At 42.8% G+C, this 17297-nt stretch overlaps 1 protein-coding gene across 1 annotated transcript; it reads left to right on the forward strand.

Moving 5' to 3' along the window:
- The first annotated feature begins 3827 nt into the window (after positions 1 to 3827).
- On the forward strand, positions 3828 to 16816 carry LOC146654619 (sushi domain-containing protein 6). Its single transcript, XM_085380333.1, has 5 exons — positions 3828 to 4015; positions 8550 to 8656; positions 11906 to 12100; positions 14796 to 14928; positions 15382 to 16816. Exons 2-5 carry the CDS (start codon positions 8563 to 8565, stop codon positions 15719 to 15721), a joined length of 762 nt encoding a protein of 253 aa, XP_085236459.1. The 5' UTR covers positions 3828 to 4015; positions 8550 to 8562; the 3' UTR covers positions 15722 to 16816.
- The last annotated feature ends 481 nt before the right edge of the window (positions 16817 to 17297 follow it).

Below are 17297 nucleotides of genomic sequence, written 5' to 3' on the forward strand. Positions count from 1 at the left end.
CACAGAGTCTGTGTGTTTCTTATTTCCTTTCTTCGTGTGCCTGGTGTGTTTGAAATGTTGGTCGTGCATAAATGTGTTTACATGGTGGAAAACAAACACGACTCAAAGAGCTTGGCCCAGTTACAGATCAGAGGTTATTACAGAGACACGGACCAGAATTCATTTTAAAGATGGCGTCTTCATGCTTTGGTATGTGGCTCAGTGCAGCTTAACCCTTCCTCTATGACAGCAGCTTGCGGCTCTTCTGGCCACGTCTGAGGTCTCGATGACCTAAATAAGCAAACATGACAGTAAAAAAGTTTTTGTTACATTCTCATTTCTAAACATATGTTACCTGAAAACTGAATTTGAAACATTTAAATTAGTGTGTCAAGCTGGCTCCTCATTCTCGTGCCTAACCTCTGTGGTGGCAGTTAAACAATAACAAACGTACGCGTCTGTTCCCGAGTCGTCCTTCACTCCACTTGAGTTTAAGATGCGAAGAGGAGTAGTTCAAAGGCCTGATAGGATCTCATTATCCTAACGCAGCTCTTCACTCTCAGACTCCAGGCTTAATTATAGGTTCATAGTTTGTAAACATATGTTACAAGTGGCCATGGCTGTGCAGAGATGTTTGAAGGGGCGGGTGCTCAAAGTTACAGGGACACATAGAACCAAGCTGAAGAACAACAACCCAGAATCACATCATACTACATCACTGTCTTCAGGTGGGGGACAATGTAAAGCAAACGTAGCCTATGTTTTACCTGATGGGTACAATGTTGCTGCTGATCGTGCTGGAGGGCAGGCCTGTGTTGATCTAGACATGATGTAGACATTAAAAAGTCCACAGGAGAGATGGTAGCTGATTAAACAGGTGTTAGGAGATAATAATGAAATGCAAAGATTGGTGACAGCGCTTGGAACCGTGATCCAGAATTCTTCCCTTATTATTTATTCGTAGTGCGATAATAATAAAGTAATAAGAATTAAAAAATAAAATAAAATCATAAATATAAAAATTTATTTATTGCCAAAATAATGTATTTATGATGTTGATTTGTTTGACTATCCACTCTGTGCAGGCAGAATGCTTATTAAATGTTTAAACTGTAGAGATGTAATAATTCTGCTGCTGTAAAATCAGCATTTTGAGATATTTGGGGCATTGGTTAATCGTAATCATGTGACTGATGCAAGCCAGATCCTTTTATTTAGCAAAAATGTGATTACTAGTTAAATGTTATTGTTGAAGGGCACAGGCAGGAGTCCACATGCACACACAAATTTAAAAAACAAAGTAAAAAAGGGAAAGGGGCTGGTGCCAAAGCCCCCTGCACGTGCCTGCAAGTGACTTTAGCTTGCAACTAAAGGGGAAGTCCACACAAGGAAGATATGCATTAACTGTTTTATTGACACGCGGTGGAAAGGATCAGTGAATCAGTGGTGACGTATATGAGCAGAAAGTCTGAAGTCCATCAGGCAGGAAGCGAGAAAAACCAGGTCAGCTCAGATACAAACACATCTGCTCCGCCCACAATTTAAGCAGTAACTGTAACGGAATACAGTTACTCATATTTTGTATTTTAAATATGTAACACCGGTACATGTATTCCGTTACTCCCCAACACTGTCCATAGCAGTGGTGTCAAACATAAGGTGCAGGGTTCACAATCAGTCCAACTAAGACTTCAATCCAAACAACTTCCTGTGAAAAGGGAGTTCTTCCTCCCTGCTGTCAAGTGTGGGATTTTCTCCTAGTATTTGAAAAGCAGTTTTATTTTCCTGATTTCTGCCTTCAGAGCTGCTGAGTGTGCCACAGTCACAGTCATCGGTTTATAAGCAGGAAGTTGTACATGGATGATATGCAATTAGTGCAGAGATGTTGCCACAGTGAGGCCAAAATCTGACACCTGATAAACTTCTTGTGAGTTTGCTGATGAGCTGATACAGCCACCAGAGGAAACCTTGATAAATAAAATAAAAAAATCACTTGTGCAGCATGCAGGGAGTCAGTGCCGTTTTATTTTTAGTATTTCCGTCAACTCGCCCCGCCGGCACCGTGTTCTGCGGCTCGTCGCTTTTACTGTCAACAGTGAGACTGAAGGGTGGGTTCCTCCAAACAATGACAGCTGTGTTTGTGGTCCCTGTGGGCGTGTGAACCTCAGACAGATGGGAAAGAAGAAGTGAGGGGTTTGCTTGTTTGTATGTTTAGATCTTGTGCTATATTCAAGATGAGTGTGCATCTGTGCCTGTTGGGATGGGTTACCTAAAACTTGGAACCAGGTTGTTTTTGAAATATGTAAAAAGAAAAACTGAATTTGGATACTTTTTATACTTGTTTTTCTTCCTGTATTCATTCTGCTCCTCTCTTCAGTTGAAATGTGGTTGTTCACACACACACATTTGTGTGCAAGAAAGTCCATTTTATAAAAAATGAGGCCTGAAAAATTAAGTTACTTTAACCTGCAGGGGGCGACTCCTCTGATTAGAGACAAGTTTCTGCTTTTGTAATCTGTGACCCCAGTAAACAGTTTCCTGGTGGGTTTACAACCTCAGTCATTAGCTTGAAGCCCTCCTTAGAGCAACCTGATGGTGGATTTGTAAAGTGTGGTCTAATTTGGTCATTAAAGAGCCCCGCTTTACCCGTGCAGGAGAAATCATGGCTAAACTGTCTGTTTCTGATCATCATGAAAACATCTGGTTTCAAATAAGTTCCAGCACTTCACCTGCGGTTTGCTTGTTTTGACCCTGCGCCCTTGTCTTACTAATGTTACTCACAGTTTCACTAATAGATGACTGTATGAGTGTTGATGTCACATAGTGGTTAGTGAAGCTCCGTCATAAAGACTCAATTTGAAAGTCATTGTTTCCATCTTGATGTTTTAAAACACTAGAAATAGGTCGATCTAACTGCGACACCTAGGCCCATGTTCATGAGGCAGACACTCGTGAATCACCCGCCCTGAAGAATCCCTCCGTGCTGACGCAAACAGGGACATTTGTAAATGTGGATATCATGTTTTATAAAATAACACCTGAAACTAATGAAGGAGACACCAAATTCATGAAAGTACTCACCAAAGTCATAGACCAAAGAACAGGTAGAGTTGTCAATTTTCAACCAGAAAAGTCGCCCTCTGCTGGACATTTGAAAGAAAAAAGGTTTAAGTCTTTACTTACAAAACCCGAATGCTACGTCCATCTTTTAAATACAGTCTGTGCGTGCAGCTGTCTAGCCTCCAGCAGGGGGCGACTCCTCTAGTAGCTAACAGAAAAAACACATCTATAGAAGAATAGTGGGAATTTTCCTGCTTGTTACATGTAGATTATTCAATTCTTGTGAAACACAGCATGATTTACAGTTTTTGCCTAAATTCATGGGTATCTTGTGTAACATCACTACCATAACACCCATGATCTGTTGCCATCACTGACATGATTCCCAGGGTGTAGTAACACGGCTTTTGACTTACCTGACTATGAGCTGTAGTCTGCTTTGTGTTTAACAAACATGTTAAACAGGCTCAGCTCATTATAACTGCGAGCAGCTCAGCCCACTGCTTAATTAAATGTGCTTCCAGGAAGTCACTTCATCGGCTTTTCAGCTCATTTTAATGTTTCTTTGTATATGTTTATTTTTATTTTGGAACCGGCCACAGTTTCCTTTTCCTAATTGTGCTAAGAGGAACTAAAGCGTTAAAGGGTGTGTGTGTGTGTGTGTTTGTGGCTTAAAGAGAGCGTTTCCAGAATATGACGGCAGGCGCGCAGGTGGGCGGTGTTTGGAGGCAGCAGCAACCAATGGGAGGCCTATGTGTCGCTGTCAAACACAGCTGATCGATGAGTGAGGGGAGAACAGCCCAAAAGGTCCCACTTGTTGCTGTGCAGGAGCAGCGATCGTCAGCTGGTCGCGGAGGTCTGATCGACCCTCGGTTCGCGCCCTGAAACCGGTGAGGAAGCACACCAGGAGTCCTCGACAGCCCTGCAGCCGCTCCGGTGCACGATCACCCCGCCGTGCCTCGCTCTCAGCCCTCAGGTGAGCTTTTTTCATATTATTTTTGACATTTTCACTCCCTTCCATTGCTCCATTCACGCCGAGGAGGTGTCGGGCTTTGCGCTTACCTGCCCGGTGACGGCGGGATAACGCAGGTGTAAAGACGAACAGCGAGGACTTCCCACTGTGATCTGGTGTGTGGGTGTTTTTCTGATGTCGCTGGATCCACACACAGCAAACATCGGCGGTCACAGCAGATCGCGCAGGGGCGCTCGGTTTCTGTAATTGAATTATTGTTGCGGTGACAGAAGAGCGGCTCCTTCACAAACGACCGAAGGGCCTAAAAATAACAGGTCCGTCATGCTGATGATGATGCGGTGGAACGGGGGAGATTTTTACATAACAAACAGTGTTTGTGCGCAGAAATCTGTAATCCGACAGGAGCTGTGCAGCTTTTAAGGACAGGCTTTTAGTTTCAAGGCTTTCCAGGAGTCCTTGAAGCCTCTTCAAGGGTTAATTTGAATGGGTTTAAGCTGTCAGGGCTCTGCACTGTAAGAGTGTAGGTCTACAGATGAAATATGACTTTAAGCACTTTCCTGCTTTTCTCTGCCACATTTCGTGAACATTGGAAATGATGCGAGCTTCAGATGTAGCAAAAGACGCCTTTGAGTAATGAGGTTATCACCCTCAAGCGCACTTGTGATGTTACCGATGTATTGTTTGGTTGTGAGGTGAGGAAAGTGCTCTTTGAGTCACGTTCATTAACACCAAGACCGTCAGATGTGGACTTGTGATGGGGGACGTACTTTTCAGTCAGTTTTATTTATATATTGCATTCATATTTATTTTTATGTGAGAGTACTTATGCTAAGGTTTTTTGCAGTCCGGCAGTAATGCGTTAATTTCTTTATGCTTGCGTGAACGAGGAGTCTTGACTCTTGAGGGACTGAGGAGGCAGGATGAAGGAAAACCAGTGTATGAGTTGTTCTGAGTTATTTTCTGCTTTCCTTTGTTTTTATGCTGCTTGTTGAATGATAAAAGAAGCAATCTGAAGGCGTAGCTGGGCCGATTTCCACATTATTCAACATTAATCAACTAAAAATCATAGCAAAATGAGAGAAAGTATGAGTCAAAACATGTTAATTGTAAAAACCTGAAGGAAGGATCTGGACTGTGGTGGATGAGCTAATATGAAAGTTCCTGTCAGATCTGGCTGATTGAGCGGTTAAATGAACCTGTAATATCAGACCAAAGCGGTTTTACTGCCATAATATTAGTGCGTGACTAATTTCTGGCAGATTTTATGACCTTTAGTATCTTACATCTGACTCACTGAACAGGAAACACTTTATGGATAAAATCATTTCCACAAAGAGATCTGAGATCATCAGGAAGGATCTCCAGTGCTAATTTAGCTTTGAACTTTCACCACATTTCAGTCTCGATCTGCAGCTCCCTTAGCCGCGGCACACACGATTAGACCAGTAAAAATTATAGAGCGATACAACATACATGCAAAACACGACACACTGTAAAACCTGCATATGTATACATCTATTTATAAACATAATATAGAAACCAGGCAGCAATTCTGACGGTGCGTTTAAGCGCGAAATGATCCTGCTTTCCATGTTTTTCTCTATTAATTTATGTCTCAGTTAAGTGAAGCACACATGATATTCCTGTTTCCCTCCTGCACTGAGATGCGTTCGTGTGTCTCAAATAAATATTGGTGCACACGGGAGCAGCAGCTGCAGGGTGGCATGCTTGCTGCATCCCTGCCATCGGCTCAGTAATGCAGCATCAGCACTTCCACAGAGTGCTGCTGTGCATTGTGTACACAGAGGCCAGGTTTCTGTTTCTTTGTTTGTTGTTTCATCACTGATGGGTTTTTTTTCTTTCTTTTTTTTTTTTGTTGTTGTCTCAAAACATAAGTGAGGAATAATTTCCTACCGCATGGTCAGCTGAAAAGACGGATTTTGGAGCCTGACCCCAAACACAGGTTTAATCACATGCTATCTTATGATATCTGAGATGGAGCTCACATGTTGACTCTAACTTGTGGTTAAAAACTGGAGTCAGTTCTTAATTAAAAGCGGTAATAATCATACCCTGACATTAAGTGTTATATCCTCCATCTGCCTGCTCGTTTCTCACGTTCACACTGGAGCAAAAAGAGCAAAGTTCAGGCTTTCACAGGAGGACTCTTCTTCACGGCTACTCATCCACCAGGCTCTCAGATGTGGCTTAGCACCACCTTCTACAAACTACTGTTGATAACTTCCATAACTCACGCTTTTGTTTTCCCCCTTATCTTTACTGTCTGCGTCATGTTGTACGAGACCGCGAGGCTCCCTCAAGGTTGCAGTCCCCTTCTCACCTGTGCTCACGCCAGCTGCTTCCTCTGTTTGTGCCAAACAGCTCGATGTTGTGGCTGCAAACATGGGGGGAAAAAAACATCAGGTCCTGTGCGCCAGAAAATATTTCCAAGAAAGAGCGAGCTAAACAAGAGCAAATGCTACTCTAATATGAGATAAAGAAGGTGAAATGTGTACACACAGGCGTGGCCACCCTGAGTTACGGTGAAATCATTTCACCTCAGTCATGAAGGGGAGGTGTAGGTGATGGGGGAGGACAGTCCAGCTCCAGGAACTATTTTCTCTGTGAAATTATTCTGCTTTTGTCTTATTCTCACTGTGCAGCTGCATTTTTGTTGCACCTGCAGTGTGGAGTCACCTGTAGCATCTGCCAGTCATATCACCAGTCCTCAGCACCCAGACTGCACCGGCGCAGTCTGAAGTCGGCAGGAAATCTGACATTTAAGCCTCTCCAGAACGATTCTGATCGAGTCTGCGTTGATGCTTCACATCTTCAAACGCAAAGTTTGCCAAACCGAGCGAAGCCTGGCTGTCGTTTCAGGGCTTTGTAGCGAGACAGGAAGGCCTGATGAGGCTGGTTTTATTTTATCACTCTGTTGTCACGGCAGCCTTGTTGCCTCCAGGCTTTTTCTAACTTCACAAACATTACAGCACAAGTTCTAATATCACACAGATCCATGATGACTAAGATGCAGACCTCCCACACAGGTTGTGGTCACAGAAGATGGAGATGGTGTGAGTGTGTGTGTGTGTGTGTGTGTTTCAGTGTGTTAATCTGTAGTGTGTGTGTGTGTGTGTGTGCGCATCTAAGCCTGGCTGGCTCGCTGAGGCAGTGGGTCCTCCCCCGGCTGCTCCAGAGATGACTGGCATCTCTGTCGACATGAAAGCACCGAACACAAATGAAAGAGGGCAAAGTACACCTACACGCACCTTTTCACACATGCTGCCATTTGGGCTCCGGCTCCGGCAGAGGTCTGGAACCAGTTTATCTCAGGAAGTGTGTGCGTGCAATGTTAGTGATTTGGAGATAAAGGTTTGGTTGCTGTGGCGATTGCTTTCGGTTTCGGCGTGAAGAAAGTTTTGTATCGGCGCCGTCAGATGGCGGCGGTGGTCGATATGGCCACTGTTGAAACCGTAAACAGTGGGAGGTGGTAGTTTCAGAATGGATCACCTGAAAGGTTGAAGTCAGGCCATGCTGTCTTGGTTAAAGGTTTGATGGGAAGATGGTGAAATAAAGTAGGGTGTGTGTCTCTTTTAGAGTAGCTCTGCATGATTCTGAGTCCAAAATAATCTTTATTTGAACTGTACTGAGCATCAGTGCAGATCCTCAGTTCCTCCTCTGACTGAAACAAGCAGTCAAACTTTCTTCTGATTGGCTGTACCTCACAAACAGAAGGTCTGAAAAGCTGGTGGGCGAATTTTTATCTGATTATTTTTGCAGAAAACTTCTGCTCAGCCATCATCAGCAAAATCCACGTTTTACTGTTACTTTGCTGCATTTCCAGTAGAAGCAAATAAAAGTGTGTGACTGTTTGGCATTTTAACACAGAGCTGTGATATAACGTGTGGCTGACGCTGCTTTGTGACAAAGTGACAAACAGATGCTACACGATTATTCAGTTACTCCGTTGGCTCTCAAACCTCCTTCAGAGGCTGGAGAAACTCCCCAGTACTTCCAAACATTAGACAAAGATCCTGGTGGGTTATAATCTTAAACATCTTCATCATTGTTGCTTCTCTGCATTTTAAAAGCAGCTTTCTGAGTTAAATGTGGCTGAAAATGGCAGGTTTTATGCTGCAGACAGAGGGGAGGACGTGGGGCTTTAAATCTTATGTTTTGTGTTTAAAAATCAGAGCGAGGTTCTTTGTCGCTGCAGCTGCAGCTACTTGGTGAGCAGAGGGTGTGGTGGTGATCAGCAGCTGACAGGTGTGGATGAAGACAACAGCTGGCTCGCTCTGTAGGTGTTCTCTGAAAAATAAGGCGGACAGGCTGGTTCACAGCTGACAAAAGCAGGGTGAAGGTGTTTGCGTTCACAGCTGGGGTGTCGTTTTAATCAGAAAGGTTTTGGCAGGTGGGGGGACTTCTTCCTGGTGACCGTCCGTTACCTGTGTGTGTGTGTGTGAGAGAGAGTGTGAAGATGGCCGCTGGCATGTTTGTGTGTGCTTTCTCCTCCTCTGACTCTCTGTTGTGTCACCAGGAAGTCCGGTTTGATGTCGGCCTCAGTCCTCTCTCCATGGCCGTGTGGACCCGTCAGTCTGGTCTGTGGACTCTTCCTGCTGGCCTCCTCACCACTCCTCATTGCAGGTACGACCTCTGACCCCAACAGGGTCGCTTTTAAAACACACAGCAATCTCCACTCAACCTTTTTGAAAGAACTCAAGCAAAAACTCTGAGCTGATGGCAGAGAAATGACACACACTTTGATTCAGTGTTTGAATATTAGAGAACTAACAAAGTGCTCATTCATCTCATCGTGGTGGTTTTACATTTTGGACTGAAAGAAGAAGTAGGGAAAAAGATTGCCAGTGTCAGCTCTGCCACTTCCTCTTAACCCCTTTATGACAGAAATTGCTCTCAGATGATCCAAAAGATACGAGGGGTGAAGAACCTAAACAGAAAGTGATTATTTCTGCCTGCTTCACACATCAGAGTTTAGTTTTCACAACTGTTATGAGTAGTGTGCATGCAGGCCAGTTCACTTTGCACATAAATGTTCATCTAAAGCAGTGGTGTCAAACATAAGGCCCAGGGACCAGAATTGGACATTGAAACATGTAATGACTTAACTTTTTTTCAGATTTTTTTATTTTTTTTTTGGCTTGTCCTACTGATAAACACCTCCCCCCCAACATTCATACTACACCAAAGTAATGAAGTGATGGATCAACATTTAAATGACAGAAAATTCCCATTATTTTTCTTTCAAAAGTCTTTTTATTAGACAAAGGTTCCAATACAATGTATACAATAACACAAAATGCTTCAGAATATTCCAAAATTTCAATCTTGTTCCCACCCCAACCCTTAAAACAACAAATTGGCAGCCTGCTGCCCAACTAAACAAAAAAACAAACAAAAAAACAGAAAAAACAAACAAAAGCAAAAAACAACAAACAAATTCCCATTATTTTTATTTGAATTAACAAAACTTTCAACTTTATAATTAAAAGCAATGAGAAACCAGAACTTTTGCACATTTCTTATGCTGAGATAAATGTGCAGTTAAACCACTTTACCGTGACCGAAAGGGAATTTTTACTGCCCACTTAAGATCAAAGTGGGTATGTGTGTGTGGCCTTTGATGTAAAGTGAGTTTGACATCCTTGATCTAAAGCGTGCTGATTGGTCAGTTTGATGACAGTGCTGTGATGTCCCTGAAATTCACAGACATGTAAATCTGTTGCCTCAATAAATTTGATTAAAAATATGGAAGAAGATGGGCCAGAGCTCCACCGAGCCCCATTTATTCTGGACTGTTTCAAAGCGCTCTATGAACCAGGGAGCCCTCAGCCTGACACATCATAATGCAGCTTTGTCAGGCGCCTCCTGTGTTTCCCCTTCATGCAAAAGGCATCATTGAGCGTCAGTTGTTCCAGCCGCAGCTCTATCGGTACCTGACAGGTCACAGTCCTGTTTTTGCAGGACTTTTTTTGTTTTGCCCAAAGACTGGGCTTGGTTTAAAGCTTGTCTCTTCACAACAGGAACCCTGGTATTTGAGAAATGACGAGTTGGGAGTTGCCGATTATTCTCACGAATGTCGTAAAACCCTGTGTCTTTGTATTGCTTCAATTCCCACAATCCTTCTGCAACCAAAGAGCTCCAAACACAGACGCATGGCGACCCCGGCTTGAGTTGCATAAGCGGTTAAATAAACTGATATAATCCTATTTTATTCAGCTCACCTTATGTGTACCAGCAGGAGTGAAACTGGAAACCACTTTTTAGTGAAAGTTTTTAAAAGATAACTTTATTTGGAAATTCAGATTTCCACCTGATCTTACCTGAAGAGAAATTTAACATGATATTTATTAAAGCCACACAAACACTACAAGATTAAAAAGTCACCCTTATTTAAAAAAAAAAAAAAAAAAAAATTCACTGAAAAGGCCACATAAAGCCTCTGCAGCAGTTTGGACTGAAACACACTTATATGACACCTTTACCATGACTGATTTTGAAACACTACATGAACTTTAGGCAGGATGTCTGCAGTTTCTCTTCAGGTCACTGTGTTCAGTCTGTTTTGGAGGTTTGAAACTAGCTGTCTGGCTCCTCCTGTCCTAATAAGAACCGTCTTGTCACGCTCTTTAGCTCGTATAGGAACCAGCTGCGTTTCGTAACACTGCAGTGCAACTTTGTGGCTCAGATGCGTCTAAATATCTGTTTCTTTGATTTTTAGAAGGCGAGTGAAATCCCTTGAAAGTGTCTTACTTTATTCATTCAGGTGTCATTTTGCGCTCTCAGCTTCACACTTGCCCTACTCTCAGCACGTTAACGCTGAAGAGGTGGAGGAAACCATAATTCTGCAGACATACGTTTTTAAGGTGAAAGATGAAGAAATAGAGGAAGTTGGGAACACAGCTGGGTTTCTGGTAAAGCTGCCTACTGTGGGCGAGTAAATAAAGATCATTAAAAAAAAACGGAACCAAATCTCTGTGGAGCCTTTTAGCCACATATCAGCTCTTGTTTGCTGTAATAATATCCCCTCGCTGTGCTTTCATGTGGACACAGCTTGTGTTGCACTCTTCATCCATCACCCCTCACCATGAAACCTCGCCTGCATGCTTATCTTCTTCGAGTGTGTTGGAATAGCAACTTGCACTCCAGGCCGACTTATTGCCCTTTGGTTTCTTTTTTTGTTTAGTTATTTAAAATCCAGACAAAGGATGCATGCAGGTCCTCTTTCATTATCCATAAATTCAGTGAACCACACAAGTGTTTGCACAATGACACATTTAAGAACAGTGCAAATACAAAGGGGGCAGAAAGCTGCAAAATCATTGGCTAGCACTGTGAAACCAAAGGACACTGTGGAAATAACTCTAAAGCAATGCAAGCCTACAGGAAATATAACCCCCCCCCCCCCCCCTGAATATTTATGTAATGGGGGGGGAAAAAAACCCTCCTCAATCCAAACAGAGCTAAATCTCTCTTAGTTTCAGCTGATGGCAGCTGGTGGAAGGAAGGAGTGAGAAAAACACCTCCACAATGTTTATCCTGTTCTTTAAAGCCAAAAGCAAACAAACGCACATGGAGGAGTGCTGCAAAAATGGAGGAGGGCCGAGGGAGAACATAAACAATATCCAGCAACAGTGATGGATCCTGAACAAATGTCCAGGTCTAGGGCCACAGGACCGTAGTCTAACAATGGATGTCCAGAGCTTCCTCTCAGGACCCACCTCCTTCAGCTCTTCTGGAGCTGCACTGAGATGCTCCCAAGTGGCCATCTACTCTCAGCTGGATATGGCCGAATGTCTAACTTAGGAGGTGTCGAGGAGGTCTGGTGCTTGGAGAAACATGGCCCCTTCTCATCACTGTTTTGTTTTTCTGCAGGCAAAATGAACTGCACTCACCCTCTGGTGCCAGAATATGGAGGTTTTCGCTGCGATCCCTCCCCGTGCCAAGGCTTCCCTCACAAGACCACCATCCGCCTCTTCTGTGAATCAGGATACCAGATGAGGACCTCACTGTCCAGGTGCCGCAACGGGAAGTGGGGTCCTCCCATATCTGCCTGCATCCCCATGAAAGGTGAGAGTTTGACGGCCTCCAGTCAGAGTTATAGCGTGTTGTGTTTTTGTTTGCGCTCCAGCAAAGTGATCAGGGCGTGGTGTTGATGTTTGTGTGTTTTGTTAAGTGCAAAGAGCAGTGGTACATTAAACTCACACTCTTAGATGTGTTTAATGGAGCTGATAAGCCAGTTTGAGTTTCCATGCTTACGAGTTTTGCTCATGCATATTGTCAGCAGGTTGTTAGTTTCGATTCGAGCCATCCAATCGCCTCTGAGGCTTCTGGAGTTACTCAGTTTAGAAGTCGTATGATATGAAACTTTCCTTCTTTAATAATAAGATTTTCTTAGACAACTCTTAACATTTCCCAGCAGTAGCGAGCATCACAGCGTTGCTTAGAGATTATTACTTAAGTTTATAATCTACCTGTGACTCATCTCCCCGTCAGCCCAGCCAGTCTAAAGGCTGGTTAGTCATTTTAGTCACCGCTCATTTCTTGTTTTAAGCATTCAGGAAGTAGATAGCGTGTGTACCAAGTACTTGTCGACAGCATACAAATATGTGTTAATGCTAATTTCCGATATGAAGAAAGTAATATGAAGCTTCATCTCATCATCTTCATCTAATTTCCATCTCATCATTAATACCAATGAGTATCAGCCACTGTTACATTTTTTCTTTTAATTTACAGCCGCTGACTTTATGGCACTATTGAAAATGATTAAGAAAACAAATTGTACTTGCGTGGCTTTTTAAAGTGTGCAATACTCAAAGAGCTTGAGTCACATGAAATCAATACAGCATACCACGCGTTCAGCAAATTATGAACTCAAATTTCCCAGATTTTACAATATTTAAAACAGATAGCCGAGATCACGTGCCCCATACACCGCACAGTTTCAGAAACACTGGTTTCATGAGGAACTGGATGACAGCCTGATAACAACCCTGGACACAAGCACGGACTAGGACTCAGTAACCACTCCAGGAGTTAAAGCTAAACCAGCGCTCTTGGTCAATGAAACACTGACAGCAGCATCACACGGCCGCAAGACTCAAAGTCTCAGCAGAATAAAAGAAAACTATGATCATAACACACTAAGTTAAGCATTAACAATCTAGTGAGACTGTGCATGTGCCACTGCAGATGTATCCCTTAAAAATAATTAAATAACACACTTGTGGATGACTGTGCTTCTCAATATTCACGAATAGGTAGTTATAACTAGACTAATATAAATGTATTAAATTCAACATCTTTTTAAAGATAATATTATAATGGAAAGCTCATAAAATGGAACCAACGAGCATAGATTTCTTTTAGAAAATGTACAGTATTTACATTATGTGTTAAGAGACATCTTAGTTTTGGCCACATGTTGGTGCCCCATACACCACACACTTACCAAAACACCCATTTCATTAACTTCTGAAACAACAACAAGGGGTGGGTGGGAAACGAGTCTCTGTCGTAGTTTTCTGTTAATGTGTAAACTTTCATGTTTGTGGCTACATTATTGCTGGAAACCACATTATTCATTCACAAGAATCAACACCCACCAGCAGTGCCACTGAACTGTTGTACTCTTAGTCTCACAATGCCGCCAGTGCTGCAGTGTGACCCGATATATTTACTCTTAGATTCTGCTGAAGTACACTTTTATTGGGCTTGTATTGAAACTTCAAATCTCTACTTCCTTTTCCTTTTTTTTGAAATTTATATTATTTCACATTTCAATGATGTGTGATTCTGCACAATGACTTTTATTTTAAGTACTTTTTAACTATATTTTGATGCTCAGAATCTTAACTTTACTGCAGTAAAGAGTCTGAATACACATTTCACTGCTTTGCTGAATAACTATGCAAAACAAAAGGACTTTTAGTTTTGTTTTTGTGCACAGGGCTGCGCATGAACCTGAAAATCATCCCCAATGTTTTCTACACTGACACAAAATGTAGATAATTCAGTACCGATGTAAGTTAAATGCATCAATTATGCAGAAACAGCAGACGCAGCAGCTTTATCGTCTTTATCTTATGACCTACTTAAGAGGTGAACACAGACACACTCTACAGAGGAAGTAGCAGCTTTACTTTCCTCAGACCAGTTCCAACTTCCTCTGTCGCCATTCAGTCGAATGTGCTGCAACAGGAAGTCAAAGTGCAGAAAGAGGAAGCGGGCAAAGCCACCATAATAACCATTAAACATTTCCTCTCTGATGCTGTCAGTCTCATGGAAAGCTGCTGCCGTGTTGTCACGGGCACAAACAAACCACACAGCTTGAAAATCTCTCCTCTCGCAAAGATCTTGAGATAGATAATTAATTTCTGCTCAGAGCTTCTACTCAGAACACACAACCTTTCCCAGGGTTATGCATTTAGGTTCAGTTTACCTGTCTTATTGTGGTGACAAAAACACCAAATGCACATCTGGCATTCAGGCACAATTTTGGAAATAATCAGATCTCCTCAAAGAACCTGGATTTTAGTTTTGGAAGCCTGTTCTGCTGAAAACAATCCTGTTAAGTTCAAACCTGCTGCAGAATGTTCTGGTGGCTCTGCTGCATATGCATGGTCTCATGCATAAATGCGACCACACCCAAAATGGCCCAAGATGTTCAGTGTGCACACACACACAAAGTCAGGAAAAGGCAACAAAATGTGAAGGTTTTGGTATTTTCAGCATCTGTAATGTCTGTCTTTTTCTTCCTCAGGCAATCCTATCCCAAAACCCGACGACTCAATGCCCAGCATGGCCACGACTGCAGTGGGTGTGTCCATCTTCCTGCTCACCACCACCGCCTGCCTGGTCCTCAAGTCCCGGCTCTACCCCTGTCAATCACAAAGGTAAGAAGAAACGTCTATTGACTTTTTATCCATGTATTTGTTTCTGAGCACCTATTTTTACAGGTGTGACATCTTATGTATATTTATATGCACATGATATAAATAAACTAATAGCTGTACAGGACAGACACCACTTCAAACACTCTGAGTGTTATCAGCCTATCAAAGCTGTTGCCACATGTTCTTATTATTATAATAAATAACTTCTTAATTAGGTCAACTCCACCTTGTAGTAAGGCAAGAGGGTTAGTAGTATCCATTCTGGTTACTGATAAATACTGATACTGAAATGTGTGTTAGCATCACGTGCTGCCTTGTCTGAGTGTGGGGAGCTGGAAACACAGGCTGAACTTTAGTTACTTTATATTCAGTGCTGTAGTTTCAGGTCAGAGGTCAGGAGCACTTCATTTGTCATCTGAGCATTAACCTCTTACTTTTCCTTCCTCCCTGCAGCCGTCGCTCCTCAGACCAGCTGGACCTGATGGTGGACGGGCTTCCAGTTTCCCTTCCCTCCTATGAGGAGGCGGTGTACGGCAGCTGGGGGCAGCGCATCCCTGCCTGCTCAGCTCCCGGGCCCACGCAGCTCCTCCTGGCTCAGGAGGCCCCGGGCTGTCAGCAGTCTTCCCCGAGCAGCCAGTCAGACGGCAGCCACTGCCCGCTCCTATCGGGCCAAAGCCCTGACAACCCTCCACCGCCTTACGAAGAGGTCCAGTCGCCACATGCCAGAGACAGGATGAATGACGGGGACGTCCTGCAGCTCCGCGTTGCACTTTCAGACGATAAGGACACATGATGATGGACGGAGAGACTCAGAAGTAGTTTATGATTTTGACAGGTGCAGTGTTCACTCTGCAGATAACTGCTCAAAAAACATAAAAACAGGGGCTCACGGCAGACTCCTGTACTGCCCGCACTTTTCCTGGTTGGCTCACCAGCATCAGGACCTATCACATGGTATTTTAGACGATAAGCTCTGATTGGCCAGTTGTTGGGTCAAAAAAGACCCGAATGAAGAGGACTGAAGTGCATTTATAGCTGAAACGTTGATTGTATAGTGTGTTTGTATAAACGTTGATTGTATAGCAAATGTATGTGACACAGGGAGGGGGTGTGTTGTGCGGTATCATCGCTGTCTTGTGAAATCCTGAGAGTGTGAAAACAGGAAGGCTTTTACCAGACAGCGGTGACATGAAGGTGTGTGTGTGTGTGTGTGTGTGTGTGTTTTCAGTGTGTTTCTGGAGACGTCGTCTACCTTTTCCCCTCAGTGACGGGGCTCATTAAGGCTTCGTTTGTGAAGTCAGTGGCGTGTTGTTTCTTTTCACTTCTGCATTTGTGTCTGAGACTTTTGCACAGTGTTTCTATTAAAGTCCAAACGGGCCGAGGCGCACGGGCTGCTGATTTAAAAGCACACACACTCGGGTCGTGGATGGTGATTTTGTTTTTTTTAAATAAAATGTTAATTTCATGTACAGCAAAGTGCTTGGAAACCAAATGTTCTCTCAAAGTGTTTCTGCTGTGTTCATTCAATGCTGATGGAGGAAAAACTATTTAATATTTAATCGCTTTCAATCTACAGTTATGAGTCGATTGGTTTACTAAATGAAATCAATATATTTAGTAAATCATTGGAGATTTATGTAGGCACTTTAAAAAAAAAATCAATTTAAAATAAAATAAAAAGAAGATTTTAGGTGCAAATCTCTGAGATGACCCGGATGCCTTTGAGGATCATCTTCATGTCCTTACTGGGTTCCTCGAATGACTGACGCCTTCAGACCTTGAATGTATTTAATGTTTTTGTTTTGTGCAGACAGATCTGAACTAATATATATATATATATAAATATGTGTATATAAATTGTAATATTTACAAAATCATTATTTCTATATTGTGTTATTGCACAGAACTATATGATTAATAAATGTTGAAGTGTTTCTTTATTTGCACGTCTCCGTCTCATTTGTTGCTGTTGTAAACACAGCTGATATTTTGTGCAGCATTTGTCTTTAGCTGCTAGTTTTTACATAAATCTGAAAGTTTTCACACAACTGTTTGAGATGCTCTGCTAAAAACAGCAGGAACTCTTTAAGGGGTTGCAGGGTTTTAAATTCCTGGTGGTGAACTTTTTTTTCTTCTTGCTGAACAGTTTTTCCTGGCTGGATGAACCTTTTACCCCTACATGCTGCAGGTTAGCCCACAACAACAGCTGTCAGCAGTAAAGTTGATGATTGTGTTCCCAGAAAGTGACTGAGAAACAGTGTAACTCAAGCACGGTGAAGAAACAGCACAGCGAGTTGTACTGTTTGAAGTTGTGAAAACAAATGACACAAAATCTGGTCTTTCCCTTTTAGGAGACTGCAGGTTAGCTG

Source organism: Rhamphochromis longiceps, linkage group LG14 (genome assembly GCF_057381845.1).
Source record: "Rhamphochromis longiceps isolate RC_006_pf linkage group LG14, R_longiceps_female_GT1.1, whole genome shotgun sequence".
Lineage (NCBI taxonomy): Eukaryota > Metazoa > Chordata > Actinopteri > Cichliformes > Cichlidae > Rhamphochromis > Rhamphochromis longiceps.